The 13,389-nt window shown below is 35.5% G+C and overlaps 1 protein-coding gene across 1 annotated transcript in view; it reads left to right on the forward strand.

Moving 5' to 3' along the window:
* Positions 1 to 13,389, forward strand: part of Cpeb2 (cytoplasmic polyadenylation element binding protein 2) — a 53,539-nt gene that overhangs the window by 8,758 nt on the left and 31,392 nt on the right. The window contains 1 exon segment of the mRNA XM_035452639.1: positions 2,419 to 2,509. Within this exon segment, the coding sequence (XP_035308530.1) occupies positions 2,419 to 2,509 (91 nt within the window).

The raw sequence follows: 13,389 nt of genomic DNA on the forward strand, positions 1-13,389 counted from the left end.
GCCCACACCTTTGATCCCAGCACTCAGGTGGCAGAGGCAGGCAGATCTCTGTGAGTCTCCAGAGTGAGTGCCAGGATAGGCTCCAAACCCTGTCTCGAAAAAAAAAAACAAAAACAAAAACAAAAAAAAAAAGAAAAGATAGTTCTGACCTGTAGCATGTTTTCTTCTAAATATTTAGGGTATAGAACATAAAATATTTTAAGTACTTATATAAAGACTTTTTTGACATTTTATGTATTAATCCTATTTTAAATAGACTTAAGAACTAGAATATTACAATAGTCTTCCATTCAGTAGCTAAAAATTCATTTGATAGCAAAGCTATTTTAATATCTGATACTTGTTCCAGTTTAGTCAATTAGCAGATTCTTTAGAGGATTCTAAGATTTAGTATTTTGTAATTACCATTTAATAATAGTCTTTGTGTGAGATTTTAGGGTAGTGATAGAATATTCATTTAACAGACATCTGAAAGCTAGTTGTGTGTGATTAGAAGGTCCTTAGCATTAATTATTTGAGAAGTTTAGTGGGAGAATCCAGGCAATGTGCACACTGTAGAGTAGAAATGGAGATGGTAGAAATGGCGACATTAGTAGATATGTAGGTGTTGTTTGTACGAACACCATCCTCTCCTTGCTTCCATTTTATGTCATTTATTGTAACAGTACTTTAGCTCTTCTATGATTTCAAGTGGCCTATGGTAACTGTCTAGTCTGACTTGGTTATTTTGTAGAAGACAGAGCTAGAATATAAAGAGGTTCTGTGGTGTAGAAGATTACAAATCTTAGTGCTGTTCATAATGTGCTGGACAGTGGCTTCACTGTCCACCTAGCAGCTACTGAATCAGACACAGTTAAGGTGTGCCATCGGTGTATTAACCTGCTTTTCACATGGTTCTGAAGCATGTTGAGTTTGGGAAGCACTGCTTCATTTCACTGTTTCTCTTTGTCTCTCCTACCAAATTTACTTGTTATACTGAAGAGCATTATAGATGGGTATGTTGTTTGTTTAGGATCTTTCACTTAAAAGTCAGTAAATTTGACTTGTGTAGGTAGTTGGTGTTGAATTGGAACAACAGCCTCCTCTCTAGTAGCTTTGCATCTTTCAGTGTTACTACTCTCACTCTTCCTAATTCCTTGATAGCACCTTGTTTAGTCTACAATGGTGATCCTGGCCCCTAGCTTTAAAAAGCATACAGCCCCAATTAAACATCAAAGAGGAATAAATAAACAACCCTTTTGTTTTTCTTTAGCTCTCTAAAGACCTAGTTTTGAATGTTTTTCTGGGTTGTTGGTCCCTTTGGGAAATCATGAAGGCTACTTTTCTTAAGGAAATAATATATGTAAATATCTATGGGTACATATGATGCTAGAGACTTCTGGTTTGACTTGGAACACCTGGATCCAGGTTGTCTGTGGAAATTGTTGGTTTACTTTTCTGATTGTTTTCTTCTTTCCTGTGCTAATCATCTTGAGAATTTAAGATGGCCGATCCTACTTCCTCCACATGTACACAAATTTGTACATTCGTGCATACAACAGATGGGTGGAGATGGCATTAACATATTTTGAGAAAAGACTTCAGCCTCTGTGGCGGGCATGGACCATAGCTTTTTTGGCTAGTTTTCCATAAGTATCATTGCATAGTCATTGAGTTTGTATTGAGTAGAATATAGTATGAATCTTAGGCAATAAAGAACTAAATGTCTTCTAATAAGCAAGGGGATTGTGCTTTCAGAGAAAAAAAAAAAAAGGCCACTGTTAACACAGAAGGCAGTTCTCAGAGTTGGGAAAGGGAATGTGAATTGAAGTACCACCTCCTTTCTGCTTGCCTTCTTTTGGAGTGGAGTTCAGAGAGTGAGGATTATGAAAAGTGGGAGCACTTTGGAGAGTGAGATTTGAATATAAATATGTGAGGCATTCATCCTTGTTCTGATATTAGTGTCCTACATTTGATTTTTAGTGTATAGGATGTTTATGCATTCATTGTTTTGCAATCTCAATGACTAAGTCAAGTTATAAGTGTATGATAGATGTTTAAAGTGTGGTGCAATTGTTAAATTCTTCTCAAGATACTTATTTTTCAAGTGCTAATATCTGTTTTCCTAAAATATGAAGCAACTGAAAATGTTTTCTGTGTATAGTATTTGTAGATTATTTCACTGCATTCAGTTAATACTGCCAATGAAATTACATTAATTTTTATATATTTTAGAGGTAGATATGCTAAAAATGTTGTCCCTTGATAAGAGATATTGTAGTTGATAAGATACTTAAATAAGTGTTTTCTTGGGATACAAGTTAAGTAGTAATATATTAATCAAGTATCTTGTTTTATGTAAGAAAGATTACTTTATGATTTTTAACTTTTTCTTTAAAATTACATAGATCTTATATCTTTTCTTTTTCTGTCTTCCAGGATCGAAGTAGAATGTATGATAGCTTGAATATGCACTCTCTGGAAAATTCCCTTATTGATATCATGAGAGCAGAGCATGATCCTCTCAAAGGTAGGTGGCAATTTACAGCTTCAGTTTCATATCATATGTTGGTTTATCTGCTTATGGAAAATTAGCACTTATAAATTAACTGATACATGAAGAAATGTCATTAACATTCTTATTTCTTATGTGGTATTTTCTGTCTCTCATTGTCCTTTATATTAGTGTCCTTTATATTGCAATTGTGTCACCTTGAGGAAAGAGGAGTATCGTCTTATACATATAGCCAAACTTTAGCCTCGTGGAGCATCAATAAATAGTTAATTGCCACACAGTGTCTTAGTTAGGGTTTCTTTTGCTGTGATAAATCATCATAACTAAGAGCAAAGGGTTGGGACAAAAAAAGGTTTGTTTCATCCTAGAGCTTTTAGTCCATCAGGGAGGGAAATGAGGACAGGAACCTGGAGACATGAACAGAAGCAGAAACCTTGTAGTAACATTGCTTACTTGCTTCTCCCGTGGCTTTTTCAGCTTGCTTTCTTAAACCATTTAGGCCCTCCTGCCCAAGGGTTGCAAATAATAGGCTGGGTCCTCTTATATCAATCATCAATTTTATGGATACATATTCTCAACTGATTCTCTCTTCCAAAATGATTCTAGTTTGTCTCAAACTGACAAATCAATAGACAACACAGTATATTATGAATTCATGAGAATAATAATTGCTGTTTCTAGCTTAGAGCTTCTCATTGAATCAGAATTATAGAATTCTTTATAAATTCTCCAGTTTTAATCTGACAAATGTAATTCTTTTAGAAAATTTTGCCCTACAAACTCCCAAACGTTTTTGTTGGCAGCTGAGTTGATAACAGCAATCATATGTTGAGTCTTACTCAGGTGCTGGGTTTTATACATAGGTTTTGACTCTCTAATCCTCTTATTTTAAGGATTTTAAGGAGTATGTTATTAATGATTGATGCACACTGGTAGCAATTCTTCAAACTAATAAGGTTATGTGTTGAGTTCTTTTTGTTTTCTTGTGGGTTTTGTTGTTGAACTTTTGCCTCTAATATATTGTTAGGCTATCTGTATGCGGTCTTGTTCTTTATCATAGTGAATACTGTTTACCTTGGATCTTCCATTTCAGAATACAATCTATACTGGATGTGGTGGCATATGACTATACTAGCATTCAGGAGACAGAGACTGGAAGATCACCATTTCAGGGCCACTCACACATGCAAGAAAGAATAAGATTGTTAGCAGCTTACAGCTAAGAATTTGTGTTGGATTCTGTCTTCTCTAGAAAGAAAACTCATAGGCATTCTAGCGCAAGTAAAGTCAAGATAGCTCACTATCACCAGTGGCTAATGAAAGCTTTTTTTTATTTTTTATTTTTTTATTTTTTATTTCTCCTGGTCGTTCTTAATGAGGCTTCTTGAAGATGCTAGAGAAAATGTTTGTTGACACACTACTCGTTATCTGTTTTTCTTGCCTAGGCAGTTTACAAGTAGAAGGGAATATAGAAAGGAGACCTGAAAGGAAATAAAGCAACAGAGTGATGCTAGGAGTAATGATTTAAAAATTACAAGAAACTCATACTTTTTGTTAGAAAGTTAACTTTGGCTCTAAAATAGAAAGGAAAACCTAACCCTTCTGTGACTTATAAATCCCCATGTTGACCGATTTCTAACTGGATGATTATATTTTCCACATGTATTATGGCAAAAAAGGAAACAGAAAACTGAACATTTGTGAGAACATCTATATGTAGTATAAAGAAATAGGGCTACCTCATCTGCCATTGTGTAACAGCTATCGATACTGTTCCCTGAGCACTCCAACTCTTTTTTTTCTTGCTGGCTCATTCCACTGCTTCCTGCTTTACCGGGATATATTTGCTTTTTCCACACATTCTGATTATTACACTTTTATGGGGGTGGGAATACTGGACCTCTATACAATCTGTCTAAGCAAGGTGATGGCAAATAGAATGAGCCAGCCAGGGTTAACCAATGCGTTTGTTGTGTACCCATCTTTGTTTTCCTCATCTTCAGGGCAGAACTTTGTCTTCTCTTATCTTTCTATCTCAGAAAAACCCTTCCCCCTGTTTAATACACAAACTGCCAACCTATTTCTCATAGGAGCAAGATGCTTTTTTTATCCTTTTAAATGCCTTCTTAGACCATTATTTGCTTTGTCTTTCTTCATGAGATCTACCAATAGACAGGAGAGTGAAAATTTTTAATGAGCTCCTCATTCTTTCTGTTTTAACTAGAGATTTTATTTCTTGTCTATTGCTGCAAAACAAATAACTCAGAGTTTAGGTTAAAGCAACAACAATAAGTATTTACCTTATATAATTTCCAAAGGTTAGAATTGAGTAGCAACTTGATTATTTCTGGCTAAGGGTTTCATGAGGTAGCAGTCAAGTTGGTTAATCCTACAGTCTGAAATCTTGGTTAGGGTTGAGAATTCCATTCCACATGGTTGGAAAGTTAGTGTAAAGTTATTGGGAAAAAAGAAAAAAAGAAAGAAAAAAACCTCAGTTCTTTGCTCTATGGACCACTCCACAGACCTGGTGTAGCCTTCTTATAACATGACTGCTAGTGCTACGTCTGCCTACCCCTGCTGCCCAGAGTGAATGGCACATATCAGTGCAAACACTTCAGTGTTCTAGAGCTTAGCCTTAGAAGTATCACTGATGTTTCCACTATATGGCTCATGAGAGTAAATATGAAGAGACAAGGAGAGGTCAAAGGCAGATATATAAGTTCACATTTACTTCCACTCATAAAGATAAACTATTCACAGTGGGTATCAGCAGGGAGCAAATAGTCGAGTAGATGTATAGAATATGGAAAGAGTAAACATTACTGATCTGGCTAAAAACTCAGTGGCTTTGCTTATAGAAGCAACCTCACACCCCACATTCATATAAAATTCTTTGCTCTAGTTACTCACCTTTTCCAGCACCAACCTCTGAGTTTAAAAAGAATTTTATGGTCTTGTATAGCAAACAGAAAGCTCTTGGTGGAGATGTACAGATAGCAAATGGTGGTGGCCAAACATGGAACTTTCTGTGCCAACGTTGTACCCTTTGCTGACTGTGCTCTGTGAGGATATACACTGTGAAGAAAGTCAAGTTCTCCTTCCCTGTGGAAAGTATAGCCAGCTGGGAAAAGACAGTCAGACCATATAGCCAAAGCTATACGTATATCTTTAGAAGTTGGAACTACTACAGAGAGAAAGATGTTTAGAAATATGGTAAATGGAAAGTTATTCCTAATTTATATGTGAAATAAAGGAAATTCTGATACGAAGCTGGAGTAGAACAATGATGAAGTATTGGGAGGAAGTGTCATTACATGAGAAAGCATACATGAGATTATCTATCACCTCTGAAGAACTGAAAGAATGGTCCCAGCATGTTGTTTAGGGCCACATGACACTGTTGGTGATAGCCTCACTGATTCAGTGTGGTCAGGCATGTGCTCTTCTTCACTGTGGAATCAGAAGAACTAACACACTGGATGTGCTTTCCTCAGTCTGAGTGCCTCTGACTGAACTGCTTTGTCCTTTCTGCAGTGTGTTCTCTCTGCAGACACTATTTCTAATGGCTGACTTGATTCTAGGCAACTGCTTCTTTCCAGAGGAAGAATAAGTGTGGAATTTTAAGTGGCTAAAGAAAGTCATGCTTTGCCAAGTACAGTTCCATAATTTTGCAATTTTATATTTGCATATCTACTTAAAATAGTCCATGATCTTTTTTATGTTTGTGTGAGTCGGTTCATTCCCCTATAAACAAAAGAACAAGACAGATCTGTGTTAAGTCATCCTCCCTCCTGCCACCAACAGTTTTTAAAAAAGGGTCTTACTGTATAAGATTTAAACATAGTGCCTTCCCTCCAACTGTAAAAAATTGAATTCCAGCTCATAAAAGTTGACTGAAAGACTACAAGGAGAAATTCAGTTTAACAGTTCTTGAGATGATCAGTCTTAGCTGGTCACAATGATGTTTCCAGTGTTCCCAGAACAGTTCAAGAAAACACAGAAACAAGGTCTTAGAATGGGATTTTATGCCAATAATATCCTAAAGTACAAGCTTTTCAAAGGATTTATGAACCCAAGTCTTTATTACCTAGTATCAGTTTTATTCCTCACTGATAAACACCTGTGTTTATGACTTTAGAAGCAAGAAGCCCTGCTGACATTAGGGTGCCTACTCCAAGAGATAAGAGCTGCTCTCAATATTGCTTGTGTGGTACCAGATTCTTGCTATCTTCCTATTTTTGCCTCTGTTTCTCTCCCATTGGGCTTATGAAAGGAATAGAGTCCAAAGCCACACAATAACTAAGATGAATATGTGAGAAAACATATTCTAGAATTGAGGAACTTCTGGGTGGGTAGAGGCTCTCAAGCACACGTAAGATCCACTCTCCACAATTCTGTATTTTATTATTATTTTTAAATTCTTTTTAAGGTTATTTTTATGTACATTAGTGTTTTGCCTGCATGTATGTCTATGTGAGGGTACCATATGCCTTGGAACTAGAGTTACAGACAGTTGTGAGCTACCATTTTGGTGATGGGAATTGAACCTGCTTGCTCTTAGCCGCTAAGCCATCTCCCCTAGAGCACATTTCTAAAATAATTTTAAAAAAATGAGAATGCTTACTACATTTATGTGTTAAAGCAAAATAAATTACAAACTAAAAAATATACAGTGATAAATATATGAATCATTTTTGTGACATCCCCCTATGAGGCTCTACTTTATTCCCTCTGACAAAGGAATGCAGTCACCTGTGATTACCGAAACCAAAATTTTTACAGCTTCCAAAAGCGTATAGACAAAACTAAGATGTATATGTTAGAAATCCAAAATTTTGATGCCACAAGTAGAAAATTCATGTTACCTTATATGTCACAGTCAAAACACATGATTAAAAATATTATGCAAAATTATCTTCAGACTGTAGGTATAAAACATTTCATGTGGATTTATATCCATATCAAGAGAATGCATTGTATAAATATATTAAATATTTTAAAATTCAACAATAAATCCAGTGTCTAAAATACTCCCAGCCTTAATCATTTTGGGTTCTATACTAAAATGCTTAAAAAACAAAACAAGGAAGCTGGTCTATAAATCCCACCTTTTAGAAAGCTGGAGGCAGGAGGATTCCTGTGAGTTTGAGGCCACCTTTGGGTTATATATGAAGCCTGTCACAAAAGTTCAAAACCAAAACCTATAAAATAAAAACTAAAGGTGTGTTCTCTATGCTTTTAGGCTGTGTGATTTTTAAAATGCATCCATTTGTTCTATGAAAAATTATGATATCATATTTTTCTCTTACTTCATTAATTCCTTTTTCCTATCAGGCATTGACTTTTTGATCCCTACTTTTTCAAAGTAGCCACTTTGAGTCTTTTCATCTTTTAGCTGATTCCCTATTTAGTTGCTTCTGTATTTTTTAAAGCTTCTAGTATTATGTGTCCATGTCCTATAGCTTACCTATCCTTAACATTTCCCCTACTCTGTGTTCACAGTTATTATAAAATTAGCTTTCAAAATATTTTTATCTCAAAATGCATCTATGTAACTATACAGTGCTTTTTGATACATGCAAATACATCAGGTTACCATCACATGATTTTATTTCATGTATTTTAAGTATCCCCATAGCCCTGTGTAGCTGTCAGTGGTCACTGTCATCCTACGGAGCCCATGTCCTATGATTTTCATGTCCCCCTTTCTTTCCTTTTTAATCTTGACTTTTTAATTTTTTTCCTTTTATTGAAAATAGATTCTTTTCTCACATAAAATACATCCTGATTGTGGTTTCCCCTCCCTCTAACCCCCCCAGTTCTTCCCCACCTTCCCTTCCCTCCCATCCAGATCCACCAGCTTTCTATCTCTCATTAGAAAACAGACAGGCTTCTAAGGGAATATAATATAAAAATAAATAGATTTTCTAACACATCATAGTTGGACAAGACAAACAGAAAGAAAAGAGCCCAAGAGAAGGTACAAGAATCAGAGACCCACTCATTCACACACTCGGGAATCCCATAAAAACACTAAACTAGAAGCCAAAATATATCCACAGAGGCCATGCCCTTGTCTTAATGGTATCTAGATCTTCTTTTGTTGGGCCTGCTTTACAATACCTTCCCACTGATAGGAAATAAATTTTGAACCCTTGTATGCACTGATTTTCTTTTTATAAAGATGATAGAGCAGTGTATAGTTATACTGTCTCGGTTTGGGATGTCACAGCATTACTGGCTTCTCTTTTAGTTCCTGGATTGCTATCAAGTATGATGCTGTTGTTATGAAGCCTCAAACATATATATGTATAGTTGTCTCAACTTTTTTTTGAGGGGGGCTCTTTTTTTAATGTCTGTAGTTCAGAAGTTCCATAATAATAATTTATTATAGGTTACATAGACGCATGCATACACTCTTCTCTATTTTTCCAACTTTTTAAGTTGCATATTCATTTGGATCCTCAGCCTTCTTTACTTCATAGAAATTTGGAGCTTGACTTCTTTTATTAATTTCACCGCTTCTACTAGTTTGGGAATCCTTTAAATGTTAAACCTCCTATTCTCATAATCTGGTTTTAAAAAGCCAGTTCCCATTGTTTTGGTTTGTGTTTCTTTATTCTGGTGCTGGGATGGAGAAGATGACAGCATGCTGTCACTGTTTGACCACTGAGCTCTTGAGAAGTTTGCAGGTTACATGACAAGTTTTAAGACCATCTTTGGACATTTTCCAAACGTTGTTAATATACCTTTTTAACTTAGTTGTCTGATGTATATAGTGTTATTTGAATATTATTATACAGTGTTGTCTGTGCTTTCTCTGTGTCCTTTTTTTCTGCTTGTTTTGCTCTCATGCTGGATGCTTTCATCAGATACAGTGACTGTTTACTCTCCATACATACTTAGAAGTAACATAGTAAAGTGGAAATGGGAAGCTCTATGCATGCCGTTAGGTATAATAGTAGTGACTGCAATAAAATAATGGTATGAGATACTGGCAGTGTCTTTATGTTGGTCTTTCACTGCAGCGTCACTATATTAGGATTTTAGATATTTACAGTTTATAATGAAAATCTTGTGAGTTTTTATCAGTATTCATTTCTACAGGGTATACTAAATGTATGTTTTCTGACTATAAGTTGAAAATATTGTCAAAATGTATTTACCAAATGTCAGCCAAGCTGAGTTGACATGTGTACAGAGCATTTACCACAGCTTTGTATAAAGTGTGTAGGGTGAGGGATGGAATTACTCAGGGCTGGTAATGGCTATATTCTAAGTGTATTTTTGGAACTTCATATAAAATATTTAAATATAGAAGTAAAGGTGAAGTGTAGATTGTGAAAAATACTGGATTAATAAACAGTGAGAACAATGCTTCATTGAAAGCACTTAAGATAGAATGTTATTTGTCTTCAAATAAGAATGTATAGGTATGGGTGTTAATATACCTCTACACTGATCTCAGATCAACCTTACTTTTCCCCACAACCAGCATGTTTCAGCCATACTTTATGTTTGGACACCAGTAGCTCATTATTAATGATTACTAGCAATTGTCAACTGCTGATAAGTAGTAGACCTTGGTTATTCTTGAGTTGGCACTTTTAACCACTGTGCCTTTTTGTGCCTTTCTTTTTAATTGGTCTAATGTTAATTCTAACCTAGGCTCTTTGGGATAATAATATGTGATATTTAGTTTTCTCTTTTAAAATGTTGGCAAAATGCATGACATTGTTTTTTAGCAACTTTCTCATTATTGGTGAGGAACAAGTTAGAGTCATTAACATTATCCACAGCAGAAGATGCCTGAAATTGCTAAAAATAGCATCAAACTCTAGATAAACACTGTAACTCCATAGTACTTTGATTTACAAGATGGCTACAAAGTGATAAGTGGTGAATAGCATTTACAGCATGGTGACAGTAGACAAAAGGGTAAATGCATCTCCTGGGTAGGACAAAATGGTGTTGTGTGGGAATTTATGATACTGCTTAAAAAAAACACACACACACACAACTTAAAATTTACAAATAGTGTATTTCTGGAAGTTTCTCTTTAATGTTTTCATATCACAGTTAATTAGAACTGAAAATACAGAGAGAAAAACCAGTGATAAGAAAATAATCCTGCTTTCATTAAAGAAAATTGCTTTAAAGATAGGGAGAAAATTGTCTTGGCAAAGATTAAAAAGCAATGCTTTTAGTCTTTGATGTGTTTTGTTATCCTGTTAAGTTTGTTTCTGTGTGCTCATACAGCACATCTTTAGGTAACTTCTTTTAGTTAAATTTTTATTTCACAGCATAGAATAAAATGATATATTCATTCAACAAGTAATTGAGAGTCTATTATATAGTACCATTCTGTTATTGGTACTAGAAATAAAGTAGACACTAAAAGAAATGAAGCCCTGCTCTTGGAGATCTTTTGTTTTAAAAAAGAGAATGATGACAAGAAACTTAATTTTTAAAATGTGATATAATGATGGTAGAGGAAGAAAGACGCTGCTGTTGGGGACAAGATGATGTTTAATTCACCTAACACTTAGCACTCCTCAGCACAATCAGACTCAGATTGTGCAGAAACCAGAAGTAGAAACATCCTGCAATGGAAGGATACCTGACACATGAGAGAAACAGCAAAAAGACCAAAGTAGACTCTGTAGAAGATGAGGCACCAACTGCTTATTATAATGTATTCTGATACTTTGTCCAAACAGGAGATAGCTTGTTTTCAGTTGTCCTGTTCCTAGTGTAACCAGTTGCTCAATATACATTTAAATGGCTAACATGAACTAAGACTTGTGTGTGTGTGTGTGTGTGTGTGTGTGTGTGTGTGTGTGTGTGTGTGTGTGTGTGTATGTGTGTACAAATCATTATCTAAAAATGTAATAGACTAAAAAAATGATTTAGAGATACTATTAGTCCTCTAGCTTTTCATAGACACTTAAAAATTAAAAAATACACATTCTTAAAAATATTTTAAAATACTTAATATTGTCATTTTTTACAGTTTTTATTTGTGTTTGTGCATGCATGTACACATTTGGAAAACAGAACCACTTGTGAAAGTTGGTTCCCTCCTTTCATCGTAATGGTCATAGGGGTCAACTCAGGTCCTCAGTCTTGGCAGCAAGCATCTTTACCTAGTAAGCCCCATGTTAATGCTAAAAGAGAATTGCCTAGAAGTAGCACATATTCATTATGGATGTATTATAAGTCTTTGTGGGCTGGGCATTGGTGGCACACCCCTTTAATCCCAGTACTCAGGAGGGAGAGGGAGGCAGATCTCTGTGAGTTCTAGGCCAGCCTGGTTTCCAGATCGAGTGCCAGGATAGGCTCCAAAGCTACACAGAGAAACCCTGTCTCAAAAAACCAAAAAAAAAAAAAAAAAAAAAAAAAAAAAAATCTTTGTGAAATGCTCATTCCCCAAACTTGCTTACAATTACAAGGAATGACTTGCCTCAAGACTTTGTAAGCTTAGATCCATTGGGTTACCATGAAACTCAACTTCAGGGAGATGGAGGTTCCTTTTGTAGAGTGGAGCACATAGAATATGGTGGTTTGATGAGAATGACCCCTGCAGGCTCATATGTTTGAATACTTTGTCACCAGTTGATAGACTTGTTAAACCTTGTGTGGTCCTGGAGGAGGTGTGTCACTGGGAGTGGACTTTGAGGTTTCAAAAGCCCACACCAGGCCTAGTGCCTCCTTTCTTCCTGCTTATCAGAAAGTAGCTCATAGCCACTTCTCCAGCATTGTGCCTGTGTACCTCCATGCTCCCTACCAAGATGATAATGAACTGACCTTCTGAAACTATAAGCAAGCTCCCAGTTAAATGCTACCTTTTATAAGAGGTGCATGGTCATGGTGTCTCTTTACATCAATAGAACAGTTCCTTTTCACTTTTCTGCTATCTGGAAAATCCTGTTTCTGCCTCCTGGAGCCTAAAACTTCATTAGTTTAGCCACCCCCCTGCATCTCAGCAAGCAGAACAAAAGGAAGTCTTTCCTTTTAAAAGTATATTTTCCAAAAACTGTACATACCACTTTTATCTTTTATCCTCTGGCCATAACTTACACAGTATGATAAAAACCGAGAAATGATTTTTTTTTTATGTTCTGAGCCTTTTCTTTTGTAAGAGAAATTGGAGTGTTTTTGTTGATAGGTACGTATTAGTGTCAGTTTATGCACCACCAGGCTTTTAGACTAATCGAGGAATTAGTTTTATACCCATGTGTTCTTTTACACACTTTTCTATTCAAGTTTAAGTATTCCACAGCCATGTATGCATGCCTTTTCCTATATCCTGTTATCTATAGGGAGTCAGTATCAAGGCAATATGTAAGAGAATTAAGTCAGTCAGGTTCCCATGCTGTCAGTCATTCCTGCTGTTGATAAAACCTCAGGCAAGTGACCTAACCCTTCTTATGATAAAGTATTCTCACATTAAAATGGAAAAAAATAGTATCAAATTCAAGGTATTGTTAATATGAGTAAATAATTGGCAGTCGAGAACCTATAAAAGCCCTTTGCATATAATGAACCCACAGATTATTTGCATATAATGAACCCACATAAAGTAAACCCATCATTACTTTCAGCTGGCAGGTTCTTAGTAAAAGCGGCTTTGATTTAAGTAAAACATAACTGTGAAAATTAACTTACTAATTTATATTAACATTTTCACCATTTAATTGTGCAGTATTTTATTACATTGATTTATTTTTGTGATGAGCTGTAATATTTTAGTACATATATTAAAATGTATATTCAAATGTATGTTTAGTACATATATTCAAATGTATATTCATAAATAAGTTTTTTCTGTTGCCTTTTTTTTTTTTCCCCCGAGACAGGGTTTCTCTGTGTAGCTTTGGAGCCTATCCTGCCAC

Source organism: Cricetulus griseus (genome assembly GCF_003668045.3).
Source record: "Cricetulus griseus strain 17A/GY chromosome 1 unlocalized genomic scaffold, alternate assembly CriGri-PICRH-1.0 chr1_1, whole genome shotgun sequence".
Lineage (NCBI taxonomy): Eukaryota > Metazoa > Chordata > Mammalia > Rodentia > Cricetidae > Cricetulus > Cricetulus griseus.